Source organism: Nyctereutes procyonoides, unplaced genomic scaffold (genome assembly GCF_905146905.1).
Source record: "Nyctereutes procyonoides isolate TBG_1078 unplaced genomic scaffold, NYPRO_anot_genome, whole genome shotgun sequence".
NCBI lineage: Eukaryota > Metazoa > Chordata > Mammalia > Carnivora > Canidae > Nyctereutes > Nyctereutes procyonoides.
In genome coordinates, this window is record NW_026575041.1 from 5,762,544 (window position 1) to 5,778,716 (window position 16,173).

Consider the following 16,173-nt stretch of genomic DNA (forward strand, 5'->3'; position numbering starts at 1 on the left):
GGTATGGTCAAACTCTTACCTCAAAAAAAAAAAAAAAAAACAAACTCTTACCTCAACCCACTGTAGAATAACCTCTTGTAGTCAACATTTATTATACTGATATTTTCTTTTGTAAGACGTTCAATGGAAAATAACCGGCCCACTTGCTGAAAACCAGGAGCCGCGTTTCTGACATACTGCCTATCAAAACTTGACAACCAAAAAATCTGTAAGGATAAAAGGGAAGTCTTTCAGTGGATAATCAGCTCTCCAGGTACAAAGAGTTCCATGTAGAAGAGAGAGAGCAGGGAGTCCCCGGGAGCAGAGTCCCAGGGAGAGAGATCTAGCCCTTAGTGAAAAGAGTCACCTTGGCCTCATACTGTCTAAGGAACTCTTATAATGTGGCTTTCACCAGGATTGTTCTGGAGCTGAGATTTCTCAGAGTTAACATCCTGAGTCAAAGGCCCATTGGTGTTCCAATAGTTGGACGAGGAGTTGGTAGGTGCGGGTGAAAGGCGGGAATCATATTTCCTCTGGCTGATGACACTAAAAATCATCTTTGAAAGGGGTTATTTCCTGTCAGTGGAGAATGCTTTTATGATTCATCCGTGGAAATAGTTTTATTTGCAGGAAAACACATATTGGTTTCAGTCAGTAATCTACCATATTCTGAGAATTTAAGAGATTTGGAATGATTGTTCAGGTGCAGAGAATTGCTTCTGAAAAACATGATGAACAAATCCCTGCTTGAATAAGAACCAGCTGTTTCTTCTGTATCATTAGTTAAAGCCAAATCTTCAAAGCCTCAGTGCTGCCCAGGACCCTTATAATAGTTCTATGCTAGTGATGGTGTAAGTCACATCACATAGTCATTACACACATGCCTTTTAACAGAGTGCTGTTACATCATTTGGTTTGGAGTAGCAAACAGCTACTGTTTTTCTCCCCTGAGATAAATTTAACTGAGTCATTCTTAGATTGCCACATGTGGCTACATAAGTAACCACCTCTATATCTACAGAGAGCAAAATTATTTGAGCATCCTAGGGAAAATCTACAAGGTGGGTCAGGTTCAACTGCTATACTCCTGGGACATGCTACCCACACCTCCCAAACTAAATTCTACTGTAAATAATGAGGTAGACATACCAGATGTTGCTCAATTTTAGAGGCAAGGATCACGCTTACTACATGGCGAACATATGTGTTTCTGAGAGGATGTTTTTGTGTAGGGCCATTAAGATCAAATATCACAAATTTTTGTTCCTTCTGTGCAAGTTCCAATAAATCAGTTAGTCTTGGAATCGTCTGATTTTCTGCTTTTTCACGATCAGCCTTTGATAGGCGTTTCATTTTGTAAAATGGTTTGAACTAAAAACAAATATATCAGAGAATACATTGACTCTTATCAAAAGCAATTTCCAATTTTCCTGCTCTATAGCCCTACACCCAGCCCTACCTCCATTTTGCTCCATTATCATTCAACCCACCAGACCCTCTGAAATACTGGTCCTGAGATAAGAGTTGCCAAGGAGAGAAATTCAATGTAATCTTCATATACATAATTATGGTATTTGGAATGATTTCTTCTATACTGTAGAACATGTGTTTGCACTGAAGGTCCTTCATAATTTTGTCTTGACCTTTTCAGCTTTTTTTCTATAAGTTGAGGTAATAAAATCTCTCTTTATAAAAGTCACACTGGCTTCCCACATTTGCTTTCACTATTCTAGTTTATGTAATGGGAAGAAAATAGGCGTTGGCTTTAGATAAAATTGGATTCAATTCCAGCTCCATTGCTCGTTGGCTTTCCTTGCTGAATCCACCTGTTAAAAATCTTATCCTAAACCTATAAAGCCCAGCTTAAATGTTACCTCCTTCACAAAGCCTTCCTTAAATATTCCTGAACTAACGAGATTCTGATGGTATTAAACTCCAGAGGCTCATTTTTACACCTCAGTTGTATGTTTCATTCTGCCTTCTATTTGTTTACATCTTAGATCAGATTCAAATCCTTGTTTTGTATGTGTCTTGCTGTGAAATCTTGGTAAAACTGTTTAAATTCTCGAAGTCTTCATTGCCCAAATTATAAAATGGGTGAAGGGAGAGGCAATCTATGTATTTCTCAGGATTATTTTGAATATTAAATATGATAAAATATTTACAGGGTCTACAAGCATGTCTAGTACATAGAAAAGTACACAATTCACATTGTTCCCTCACTCCCTACTGCCTCTACAGGAATGTACCTCCCTTATGGCAGGAACTGTCCTGTTTTCTTTGCAATACACAGAGTTTCATTTTATACCATACATTTATTAGCCATATTACATTTAACAGATGACTACTTTTATAGTCACTTGCCCATTTTAAATCATTTGTGGGTGAAGTAAGTGATAAAAGGCTATGCCTAAGAAGGAAACAGGACATGGGTCCTTTTCTCAAGAGGCAACTAATCTTTTTTTTCTACACGACTTTATCTTTGTTCTCATCTTATCCTATTTCTTCCTTCTTCTGGTCTCCTTCTTGGCAAAGAAATAGTCATATTATACAGTATCCTCATGCCAGAACAGAAGTCAGACCATAGAAATAAAGTCAAACTATGGTCTAGATCTGAGTTGAGGTCTGTTATTAAGGGTTTTATTAATTCTCAGGAAAATAGAAAATTTGCTTCAGAATTCAATATTTTGTTATATTCCACCAGATCAAGGCCAACTAATTCTCTTATTAGACCTTCATTTGGGGAAAACTGTTAAAAGAACACAATGGGAAAGACCAAGACAGAACTTAAATAACTCAGCTGTGCACAATTTTTAAAAAGTCCCTGAATGGGCGTAAATAAGAATGTACTGTGCAAGGACTTTTATAAAGCTTTTCCTTTAAAGATAAATTAGACAAAAAATGTTTTTAAAGGTTAAACAATATGAGAGCTTAAAACTAGATTCCAGGGACGCCTCGGTGGCTCAGTGAGTGGCTGGGCATCTGCCTTGGGCTCAGGTCGTGATCCCAGGTCCCGGGATCGAGTCCTATATCAGGCTCCCCGGAGGGAGCCTGCCTCTCCCTCTCCTGTATTCTGCCTCTCTGTGTGTCTCTCATGAATACATAAAATCTTTAAGATAAAATAAAATAAAACTAGATTCCAGTAAGCTTTAAATACTATTATGGGTTAGATCTAATGGCAGAAGTTAATTTAGCCTCTTTTTTGGTATATAAAATCAGGGACTTAGTGAGAAAGATAAACTGGAATGGGACACAGCCAGTTTAGAGAATCTCCAACATATGGTTAAACATTTTCAAAAAGGCACTAGGAAGTAATGAGCTAGAAATGAAAACCAACCTCTGGTTCTCCACATAAGACACCTGGTTCATCAAATAAAAACAACACTAAAAAGTCCTTAGTTTTTTGTGCTTATGCTTAGAGAAATTACAAGTAGGATGATCCAATGTATCATACTGGTAAGAAAAAGAACAATTATCCAAAATCTGCCCAATAATCCCACTTAAAGGGAAACATTACCATTCAACATACAATTCTGAAGAGAGCTATCTGTAAATATAGATGAACAACAATACAACTTCTTGTTGATATAGGTGCCACTATCTTTACTATTAATCCTACTACCATGGAAATTCAGGTTGCTCAAAGTACTAAAAACCATTTAAGTAGTGGGAATTTCTAATAATCTTAAATCATTTTCCACGTCCCAATCCATAACTATTATTATTATTATTTTTGTCAGAAGAACATTCCTTTCTGTTCTATGGCACATTCCTTTTTTTTTTAATAAATTAATTTTTATTGGTGTTCAATTTACCAACATACAGAATAACACCCAGTGCTCATCCCGTCAAGTGTCCCCCTCAGTGCCCGTCACCCATTCACCCCCACCCCCCGCCCTCCTCCTCCTCCACCACCCCTAGTTCGTTTCCCAGAGTTAGGAGTCTTTATGTTCTGTGTTCCTTTCTGATATTTCCCACACATTTCTTCTCCCTTCCCTTATATTCCCTTTCACTATTATTCATATTCCCCAAATGAATGAGAACATATCCTGTTTGTCCTTCTCCGATTGACTTACTTCACTCAGCATAATACCCTCCAGTTCCATCCACGTTGAAGCAAATGGTATTTGTCGTTTCTAATGGCTGAGTAATATTCCATTGTATACATAAACCACATCTTCTTTATCCATTCATCTTTCGATGGACACCGAGGCTCCTTCCACAGTTTGGCTATTGTGGACATGGCTGCTAGAAACATCGGGGTGCAGGTGTCCCGGCGTTTCATTGCATCTGAATCTTTGGGGTAAATCCCTAACAGTGCAATTGCTGGGTCATAGGGCAGGTCTATTTTTAACTCTTTGAGGAACCTCCACACAGTTTTCCAGAGTGGCTGCACCAGTTCACATTCCCACCAACAGTGTAAAAGTGTTCCCTTTTCTCCGCATCCTCTCCAACATTTGTTGTTTCCTGCCTTGTTAATTTTCCCCATTCTCACTGGTGTGAGGTGGTATCTCATTGTGGTTTTAATTTGTATTTCCTGATGGCAAGTGATGCAGAGCATTTTCTCATGTGTTTGTTGGCCATGTCTATGTCTTCCTCTGTGAGATTTCTCTTCATGTCCTTTGCCCATTTCATGATTGGATTGTTTGTTTCTTTGCTGTTGAGTTTAATAAGTTCTTTATAGATTTTGGAAACTAGCCCTTTATTTGATGTTATTTGCAAATATCTTCTCCCATTCTGTAGGTTGTCTTTGAGTTTTGTTGACTGTATACTTTGCTGTGCAAAAGCTTCTTATCTTGATGAAGTCCCAATAGTTCATTTTTGCTTTTGTTTCTTTTGCTTTCGTGGATGTATCTTGCAAGAAGTTACTGTGGCCAAGTTCAAAAAGGGTGTTGCCTGTGTTCTCCTCTAGGATTTTGATGGAATCTTGTCTCACATTTAGATCTTTCATCCATTTTGAGTTTATCTTTGTGTATGGTGTAAGAGAGTGGTCTAGTTTCATTCTTCTGCATGTGGATGTCCAATTTTCCCAGCACCATTTATTGAAGAGACTGTCTTTCTTCCAGTGGATAGTCTTTCCTCCTTTATCGAATATTAGTTGACCATAAAGTTCAGGGTCCACTTCTGGGTTCTCTATTCTGTTTCATTGATCTATGTGTCTGTTTTTGTGCTATGGCACATTCCTATAAATTTCATCATTAGGAATCTATTCTGCGAAAATAATCTACCAAAAGAAAAAACACCACAGACAAAATATTTTCAGGAGTTGCAGAAAGTTCTACTGCACATTATCAAATTATGGCTATATTCATTATCCAGAGTTCAGTAAACTTACTCTGTGAAGGCCAAATACAAAATATTTTTGATTCTGTGAGACATAATCTCTGTTGTCACAACTACTGAACTCTGCTATACAGTGCAAAAAACAGCAACACACAATTTATAAGTGATTAAGCATGGTTATGTTCCAGTAAATATTTATGGATCCTGAAATTTTGAGTTTTATATCATTTTTTATAGGTCATGGGACATTTTTCTTTTGATTTTTTTCAACCATGTAGAAATGTAAAAACCACTCTTATTAGCTCACAAGCTGTATAAAAATAGCCAGTAGTTGGATCTGGACAGCAAGCCACCATTTTCCAACATCTGATCTAGGCCATGATATATTGGCTAAGGAAAGGCATAATCCAATTCCAGATCACAAATTATCCAAAATCCAAGGCCAAACACTAAGGACAATTAAATAAGTCCTGGGATTATTTGAATGTCATAGAATATACACAGCAAGCTCTTTTGAAAATAGGCCTCTGTATGATTAAGTTAATCAAACATCGTGGGAACCATTCTCACAAAACACAAAAAGCAAAAACACCTTCAATAATCTCAAAATATTTCTTCAACAATCATCTTTGCTGATCTTCCAAGTCATAATAAAACTTTCTTTTTGAAAGTACATAAAAGGAGAGGCCATGGTCTAAAAGTATTAGCAACCTGGCACACATCAAAGACTGATTGCCTAGTAATCCCTACTCTTTGATCCAGTGGCAAAGCTTTTTATCTTTGCCTCAGAAGAAAATGCAAACTGGTGCAGCCATTCTAGAGTACAGTTTGGAGGTTTCTCAAAAAGTTAAAAATAGAACTACTCTACAATCCAGCAACTGAACTACTAGGTATTTACCCAAAGCATACAAAAATATAGATTCAAGGGGGTACATGCATCCAGATGTTTATATAGCAGTATTATCAACAACAGCAAAACTATGGAGAGTATCCAAATGTCCACTGGCTGATGAATGGATAAAGAAGAGGCAGTACACACACACGCAGAATATTACCCAATCATGAAAAAGAAAAATCTTGCCATTTGCAATGACATGGAGAGAGCTAACATGTATTACAGTAAGGAAATAAGTCAGTCAGAGAAAGATAAATACCCTACGATCTCACTCATGTGTAGAATTTAGGAAAGAAAACCAATGAACATATGGGAAGGGAGAAAAGTAAAAAGGAGAGAGAGAAACAAGCCTTAAGTGACTCTTACGTATGGAGAACCAACTGAGGGTTGATGGAGGGAGGTGGATGGAGGGTGGGCTAGATGGGTGATGAGTATTAAGGAGTGCACTGTTATGATAAGCACTGGGTGTTGTATATAAGTGATGAACCACTGAATTCTACTTCAGAAACCAATATTGCACTATATGTTAACAAAAAATTTTTTAAAAGGGTGAAATGAAAAAAATAAATTTAAAAAATTTTAAAAAGGGTGAAGTGTAGCTAACCATTACGAAAACTACCAACTTTAAAAGCTAGACAAAAACACAAGGGAAAAGAAATAATGGAGATACAAAATAACCAGAAAACAAAAGATAAAATGTTGGTGGTAACTAATTAACTTACTTAAAGTAATAAGTAAGTCCTTACTTATTAGTAATCACTCTGAATGTAAATGGATTGAATTAATCAATCAAAAGACACAGAGAGGCCAGATGGACTAAAATGCAGCCCCTAACTATATGCTGCCTTCTGGACACTCATTTTGGCTATAAAGACACAAACAGGATCAAAGTGATGGGGTAGAAGATGATACTCCAAGCAAATAACCAAAGGAAAGCAGGTGTAGCTATATTTATATCAAAATAGACTTCAAGCCAAAAATGTTAACAGACAGAGAAGGTCATTATATAGTGAGAAAGGGGTAAATACATCAAGAATACAAAATAATCATAAATATGTATACCCCAACACTTGAGCACTATTTTTAAAATTCTAGTATAGTTAACATGCAGTATTATACTAGTTTCGGTTGTACAATGTAGTGATTCAACAATTCTGTGAATTAGTGCTCATCAGGGTAAGTGTACTCTTAATCTTCTTCACATATTCCACTCATCCCCCCGACCAACCTTGTCGGCTTCTAGAAGCCTGTTGGCTCTAGATTTGCTGATTATACAAAGAACTTTATGTGTGTTGACCTTTCTTACTGAATGTATATAAATAAATCCATATAACACATAATTACACTCAGATGAGCCTCTAAGTAATCTATAAAAGTTAATTATGACTACAAAAGGAGACTGTTAAACTATTCACTCAGAAATAAGGCAAAAAGTTGATTGTTGGACTATGCAATATCATGGTAGCATAGTCTTTAACAAACCCATGTAAGGGTCATCTGACTCTTAGGGGAAGGTATCTTTGTTTGGATTACTATTTACTATTGATTAGGGCAAAACTATGTAAAAGTTAGATGTTAATTTGTAGAAAACTGATAAAAATGGAAATGATTTCTGTCCAGTAGAGATGCAAATGACTTTTTCTGGTAGAGAAGTCCAAAGGTATAGCTTTATTGTCATATAGTATATTAACTAAGTTTGTATTTAATCTAGCAATCTGATTTCAGCATTTCTTTGTTGCACTGACTATATGCATGCTGGTTTCTCACTTTTCTTTTGAGTGGGTTTTGTCATTCTGCTTTGTTCTCTCATTAATGTGGTAAATAAAACTTATATTCATTCTCACTAGTTGCAGGAGAATTTTTTTTTAAAGATTTTATTTATTTGAGAGAGAGAGAGCACACGCACACATGCACAAGTCAGGAGGAGGAGCAGAGGGGAAGGGAGAATCAGACTCTCCACTAAGCAGGAAATCTGATGCAGGGCTCAATCCCAGGACCCTGAGATCATGACCTGAGCCAAAGGCAGAAGCTTAATTGACTGAGCCACCCAGGCACCCCTGCATAAGAATTATATTTTCTTTTATCATTTTGAGAATTATACTTTAACAAAAAGATACAAGAAAGTTCTACAGAGGGATCCCTGGGTGGCGCAGCGGTTTAGCGCCTGCCTTTGGCCCAGGGCGCGATCCTGGAGACCCGGGATCGAATCCCACGTCGGGCTCCCGGTGCATGGAGCCTGCTTCTCCCTCTGCCTATGTCTCTGCCCCTCTCTTTCTCTCTCTGTGTGACTATCATAAATAAATAAAAATTTAAAAAAAAGAAAGCTCTACAGAAATGCTGGTTTCTGGACAAACAGGAATTCAGCTGAACTTCCAGGAACAACAATCTTTTGATGGCTGAATAGTAGTCCATTGTATGTGTATGTATGTGTGTACACATACACAACATCTTCTCTATCCATTCATCTCTTGATGGACATCTGTACTCTTTCCATAGTTTGGCTTTTGTGGATGTTGCTGCCATGAACATTAGGGTGCAAGTACCCCTTTGGACCACTACATCTGTATCTTTGGGGTAAATACCCAGTAGCGCAATTGCTAGGTTATACGGTAGCTCTATTTTCTACTTTTTGAGGAACCTCTATACTGTTCTCCAGAGTGGCTGCACTAGCTTACATTCCTACCAACAGTGCAATAGAGTTCTCCTTTTTCTGTATTCTTGTCAACATGTCATTTCCTGACTTGTTAATTTTAGCCATCCTGACTGATGTGAGGTGATATCTCATTGTGGTTTTGATTTGTATTTTCTTGACCTGGGGGGATGTTGAGGATCTTCTCGCATGTCTGTTGGACATTTGCATGTCTTTCTTTGAGAAATATCTGTTCATGTCTTCTGCCCATTTCGTGACTGGATATTTGTTCTTTGGGTATTGAGTCTGATTAAGTTTTTTATAGATTTTGGAGATTAGCTCATAAAGATGTGTCATTTGCAAATATCTTCTCCTATTGGTTGTCTTTTGGTTTTGTCAACATTTTAACAATATTTGTTCTATTATTTTTATTTCATTATCAATCAGATTAACGATTTAATTTTCACCAATAATCTCAGGAATAAATATACTAACAAATAATGATCAACTCACCACCATCATAAATCCATAATTACACACATCCAAAGAAGAGTGACCCAAATAATCTTCACAAAACAATTTCTTTGCTGTCAAAAAGTATCCAAATATCCAAATCTTTTAAATCACATGTCAACATCACTTCAGCTACTCCTGACTGCACAGCATCCAAGCAAAGAAACTCCACAATTAAACCTAAAAATAAAGCCTCCTACATAACCATATCTGCAACTCCAGGATCCAGGATACTCATCAGTAGCCATAGTATAGTATTAGCTAAATACTGCAAGCATGCCACCTAAATATGCTAAAATAAAACTATTAATTCTTTAAAAATCCACCAAAATGTATTACAATGACATACCCAACCCTATCACTTACAATAATATTTTAGGAGTCATACACTATCCATCAGACAGAGTATCAGCTCTTTCATCTGGTACACACATTTGTTAAAACATTACCTATGGCTAACTTAATATATACATTCTAATGGAACATCTCTAGTTCATATATGTATTTATTCATGTATGATGAAACATATACAGAGCCTATATATACATAGAAACCTGGAATATCAGAGTAATTTTCATTGATGGAAAGAGTATTTATAGGCTATATACTCCTGTAAGAACAAGTTTTCTTATTTTTTTCCAGTCTGGCAAGAAATTTTTTATTATTTTTTTACTGGAGTTCAATTTGCCAACATATAGCATTATCACCCAGTGCTCATCCCATCAAGAGCCCCTCTCAGTGCCCATCACCCAGTCACCCCAACCCCCCACCCACCTCCCTTTCCACTACCCCTTAAAGAACAAGTTATCTAAGAAGATTCAGTAATTATAAATCTCCGTTCAGCTACCTCTTATATCAACACTAGTTAATAAAATGAAATTAAAGTGGAGTAGTTCATTTTAACATAACGCATTACTTAACACTTTTTTTACAGGAGAAAAGATCAAAAAACTTCTCAGAGTTAATATCAAATATAAATAAATATAAATAAAACTCCATTACATCCTTAGTATACCTTAAGACTTATTTTCCTAATTACCTGATAAGAGAGCTATTATTACAGCTGATGTCAATACCATGCTATCTCTGGTGATACAGGTGCTAGCAGTATGAATGCCCGCTGTCTGTTGTGCTCAGATGTTTATTCCCAAAATTGAAGTCTCAAATGAGTACATCTGATCAGTATAAGCTAGGTCATGTGGATCTTCCCCTAGACATAGGATAAGCTGGAAACTGTAAATTGTTTTGTTTTCTTTAATCTATCCTGGGAAAGCAGGTTTAACTTGTATCAAATGCAAATGTGACCTTTTATTTTAGATACTTTAAAATACTCAGAATAATTCTAAACTAACTTGTTAAGCATTGCTATAATCTCCTCTCAATGTTTTCCCAGGTTTTCCTCCAAATCTATCTCCCATCTCCTCCTTACCCACCCTTCTCTTTCCTTCCCTCCATTCTTTTCTTCCTCTTTTACACATGCATGCATACACACACCATATCCACTCTTGCACAAGCATGTTGCAATCTTTGAAACACACCATCATTGCCCATGGTTCCCATTAATGATTGCCTGCAGCTCAAATGATATTTTTGCATGAAGTATTCTTCAACTCTCTCAATTAGAAACATTCACTCTTGCCTGTGAATTACATTGTACACAGCAACGCGTTTTATTTTACCACACCTTTATTGGCTTATTTATCTCCTCCTTCCAGAATACCCCATCTCCATCCCTCAGACTAAGTTAGAAGTTGCTCTGTGTGCTCCTAAGCAACCTGAAATTCTGGTTTAGCACTTATTACAGTGTATTGTAATTATCTTTTCTAGCCTGTGAACTCCATTAGGCTGAGTGTGTGTTTATTCACCATTGTATTCCACGTGCCTAGTACCCAAAAGGTACTCAGTAAATATGTATTGAATGATAAGAAAAGGAGGCAAAAATAAACTTATTTCCCAGTATGGCTCATCTATAACTGTGAGCTACTCAAAATGCCTAGGAAAATGCTGTGTACATGGTAGACACAATATAAGTTTATGAAATTCTTGGATAAAAAGGAATTAAATGACAAAAGTCAGTTTATGAGTTCATCTTCAGAAATTTCCAGTGAATGTAAAAAGCAACAATTTGACTACATTCCTGGAAAAGTCCTCCTGTCAATGCCACAGTTCTCCTACCAAAATGGGATGAAATTGTATGTTTGTCTTTATTTCTAGGAGCAGCACATTACTTCCTACAGAAGAGAGATTTGATGCAGATTTGTTGAGTTGGAAAATGTATCTTACCCGTGATCGTACAAACCATTTGCCTGCATTCAGAGTCGACAGGAAACTCCACGTGAAGAGGCTACTGTGTGTGAAGGAGGCATTTGGCATGACCTCCCTAATATTGGTTGTTCTTCTCAGGTCACTGTCATGCATAAGAAAAGGCACAAGATCATAACTGCAAACAGAAAGGGAAAAGAAGAGGGAGAAAGGCTGAACTCAGCTACCTTGGCAGATAAGGTAGATTCTTAGAAAGCCCATCAAGGTCACAAGTCTTACTAGGGTTTCTTATTCCCTCCAAATCTCAGCAAAGGAATAAGGACTAGTCACTCACGCTTTGATTTCAATATTTTTATGCCAAGAATTCAGTATCAAGTAACATATAATCATATTAGTAATGGTGCAAAAGTAGCTTCCCTATCTAGAGGCTTTCTGGCATCAAGAAAACAGTAGGTACGGTAATGACCTGAGTAAGGTGAGTGGGGGTAGGGATGGGGCAAAGCCCTGTGGTCCTGGAATCACACTAAGCTAGCATCCACACAATCTCCCTGTTCTGACCAATCTCCCTGGTAGGTCCTGAACTGCGTATTTCTGGCCCTAGACCCTTCACATTAGATGCTATTATTAGGAAAGTTCCTTGTTCTCTTATCTGCTTTTTGCCTTGAAGTATCTCTGGTTTTACGAAAATCTCTCCTTTCTCATTAAAATACCTCTGAAGAGATCTCTGTAATGGCCATGAGGCAATGTAACAGAGCTGAGACTTAGCCTCCTGGCCATAAACAACTAGAAAATTGGAAAAAATAAGGGAAATAATTCTTTTCACCTAATTTCACAGTATGATTTTATCTCTAGGAAAAGGTAAACAGATGAAATTAGTTCTTCGATTACCCAGGCTTCCCTCTTGTAGTGTAGGTGAATACTAGACTGTGGCACAGAGAGAGAGAACCTAAAATGAACCCAACTATCATGCTGATTTGAGTAGAAAGAGAACAGATTAAAAAGAGGTCAAGAGAGCTAGAATTTGCAGAATAGAGTCTCATAAAGGATGGAGCTATGAAAAAGAAAAGAAAGAATTCTAGGGAAATATGTAGAGGTACTTTGAGCACATGGCTAAATATCAATTAGTATATGTGCAGAGTAAAACTCTATTAAGCTTGCCAAGAACAACTTCCAAGAAAAGAAAAATTACCAGAAAGTTCTAAGACAGTGTGCAGAGCTCACACAGGGGTATATGAATCTTTCAAGTTCCATCCAGCAAGAGCAGAGAGACTTCAGTAATTACAAAGGCATTCCTCAGAGACTCCAGAGGGCCATGCCCTAGAGTGGGGATAATTTAGAACTAAAATGATACCTTAAAGAACTTAAAAACTTCCTTCAAAGGAACAAACTTACTCTAAGTATTTAACTGCTTGCTAGAAAAGTCTAAAATTCTTTAAAGGAATACAACAAAATATAGCACATAGCCTGGTAAAATCACAATGTCCAGCATGTAACCCAAATTTACCAGACATATGAAGAATCAGGAAAATATATCCAGAACCAGAAGAAATTACTCAATAAAGACAAATTCAGATATGAAAGAGATGAATCAACAAAAGTATTAAAACATAAAACAAAAATACAGATGTGTATTTATTTTTAAAATTTTTTAATTGGAGTTCAATTTGCCAACATATAGCAAACACCCAGTGCTCATCCCACCAAGTGCCCCCTTCATTGCCCATCACCCAGTCACCCCAACCCCCCACCCACCTCCCCTTCCACAACCCCTTGTTCATTTCCCAGTTAGGTATCTCTCATGTTTTGTCATCTTCACTGATATGTTCACTCATTTTCTCTCCTTTCCTTTATTCCCTTTCATTAATTTTTATATTCCCCAAATGGATGAGACCATATAATGTTTGTCCTTTTCCGATTGACTTATTTCACTCAGCATAATACCCTCCAGGTCCCTCCACATCGAAACAAATGGTGGGTATTTGTCGTTTCTAATGGCTGAGTAATATTCCATTGTATACATAGACCACAGCTTCTTTATCCATTCATTTTTCGATGGACACCAAGGCTCCTTCCACAGTTTGGCTATTGTGGACATTGCTGCTATCAACATTGGGCTGCAGGTGTCCCGGCATTTCACTGCATCTGTATCTTTGAGGTAAATCCCCAGCAGTGCAATTGCTGGGTCGTAGGGCAAATCTATTTTTAACTCTTTGAGGAATCTCCACACAGTTTTCCAGAGTGGCTGCACCAGTTCACATTCCCACCAACAGTGCAAGAGGGTTCCCCTTTCTCCACATCCTCTCCAACATTTGTTGTTTCCTGTCTTGTTGATTTTCCCCATTCTCACTGGTGTGAGGTGGTATCTCATTGTGGTTTTGATTTGTATTACCCTGATGGCCAGTGATGCGGAGCATTTTCTCATGTGCTTGTTGGCCACGACTATGTCTTCCTCTGTGAAATTTCTGTGCATGTCTTTTGCCCATTTCATAATTGGATTGTTTAGATGTGTATTTAAATAATGTCAAGAAAACATGAACATAATAAAAACACAACTGTAAGTCACAAAAAAGAAAAAAACGGAAACTCTAAACCTAAAAAATATAATAATTAAAGTGAAAATTTCACTAGATGACATTAACATCAGATTAGATATTACTAGAAATTACTAGAAATATTATTAGAAAAAAAATGGAAACTCTAAACCTGAAAAATATAATAAAGTGAAAATTTCACTAGATGACATTAACATCAGATTAGAATTTGAATATTATTCAAATTCTCTGATCATGTACAGATCAGAGAATTTGAAGAGGTAGCAATACAATCTATCCAAATGATCTACTGAGACTACTAGACAAGTAATATATATGTATGATTGGAGTCCTAAAAAGGGAGAAACAAAAAAATCTAAGAAAATAAAAGCCAAAAATCTTAAAAATTTGATAATCAGCAAATCCAAGAGTCTTAATTAAGACCAAGAAGGATGGAACGCCTGGGTGGCTCAGCGGTTGAGCGTCTGCCTTTGGCTCCGGGCATGATCTCGGAGTCTCGGGATCGAGTCCCACATCAGGCTTCCTGCATTGAGCCTGCTTCTCCCTCTGCCTGTGTCTCTGCCTCTCTCTGTGTGTGTGTCTCTCATGAATAAATAAATAGATAAAATCTTTAAAAAAAAAAAAAGACCAAGAAGGATAAATATAAAAAGTACATATATACACACCACCTTAAGGATTATCACATGCAAATTGGTGAAAAACACCCAAAAACTGATGAGGAAAAGAAAACTGGTAAAGGTAGGCGGGGGGGGGGGGGGGAGAGGACATATTTAGAGAGAAACAAAAGTAAGCATAAAGCAGCAGACTTCTCATCAAAAAATATGAGATAAAAAACAGTGAAACAGGTTTTAAATGATGAAGAAAAATAAATATCAATTTAAAATCTTTCATAAATGAAAGAAAAGAGGATTGTGGAAAAATGGCAAAGTTGGAAGCACCAAGAATCTGTCTCTCAACTTAGACAACAACTGCACTGGCAAACTTTGTCTAATGTAACTATTTTGGAACTCCAGAGTATATTAAAAAGCTAGCAATGTCCAGGGGAAGGCTTGCACATAAACTGAGGTTAATTTTGGTCAATTTCAGCTTTTAGCACATTAGTAGCTACCAATAACCCACCCCAGCCACATAGCAAACAACTGTGTACAGTTCCAAGGGTAGCTTACCCTGTAGTCTCAAAGGTAGTTTACATAGCCATGATGGCAAAAACAACCCTATGCTCTAAATATGGTGTGCTCTGGTCACTGTTTGCTGCTTTTTGCCACAGAAGGACAGAGAGACAAGCAACCACTGTTGCACCTACTCCCACTGTTACAAAATTCTCCTCTTCAGGCTAAAGTGACTGCCAGGAACTTTAAAGGACTAGCACATAACCCAATGTCATGACCTGAGCTTAAATCAAGAGTCAGACACTTCACCAACTGAGCCACCCAGGCACCCCTATAAATTTAATGTTTTAACCATCATTTTTGAGGGCTTTTGAATAATACTTAATTCAATTTAATTTTTACCTTTCTTCATTTTTCTCCTTTTCCCAGACATTAAAGGCCAGCACATTAGAAACAGATGCATATATGGGGAAAATTATAAAGTGACTGAGCATTCCCAAGGAAAGGATCAGAAAAACCTAAGACCCTGATTTTATACCTCAGGCTGACCCACAGCAGAGACATCCCACATGATGTAAAAATAATAATAATAAAAACCCCAGCAAACCCTGAGGAAGGAGGAGAATTTGATTTCCAGTGTTACCACATTATTAGACTCAAATGTCCAGTTTTCAATTAAAAAAATCACAAAGAAACAGGAAGTATGGCCCATTCACAGGAAAAAATAAATCAACAGATACTGTTCCTGTAAAGAGCTGATGGCAGATACACTACAGAAAGACTTTAAAACAATCATCTTAAAAATACTCAGAGAACTAAAAGAGGATGTGGACAAAGTAAACAATGTATGAACACAATGGAAATACCAATAAAAATATTTTAAAATCTAAAACCAAAAAGAAATTATGGAGTTGAAAAGTACACTAACTGAAAAGAAAGAAAGAAAGAAAG

At 37.0% G+C, this 16,173-nt stretch overlaps 1 protein-coding gene across 1 annotated transcript in view; it reads right to left on the minus strand.

Annotated features, from left to right (window-relative positions):
* GDPD4 (glycerophosphodiester phosphodiesterase domain containing 4) overlaps positions 1–16,173 on the minus strand; it is a 108,955-nt gene that overhangs the window by 55,336 nt on the left and 37,446 nt on the right. The window contains exons 10-12 of the mRNA XM_055320363.1: positions 11,583–11,739; positions 1,129–1,350; positions 52–206 (exon numbers count right to left, since the gene is read on the minus strand). Of these exons, the coding sequence (XP_055176338.1) occupies positions 52–206; positions 1,129–1,350; positions 11,583–11,739 (534 nt within the window). The remainder of the gene's footprint in view (positions 1–51; positions 207–1,128; positions 1,351–11,582; positions 11,740–16,173) is intronic.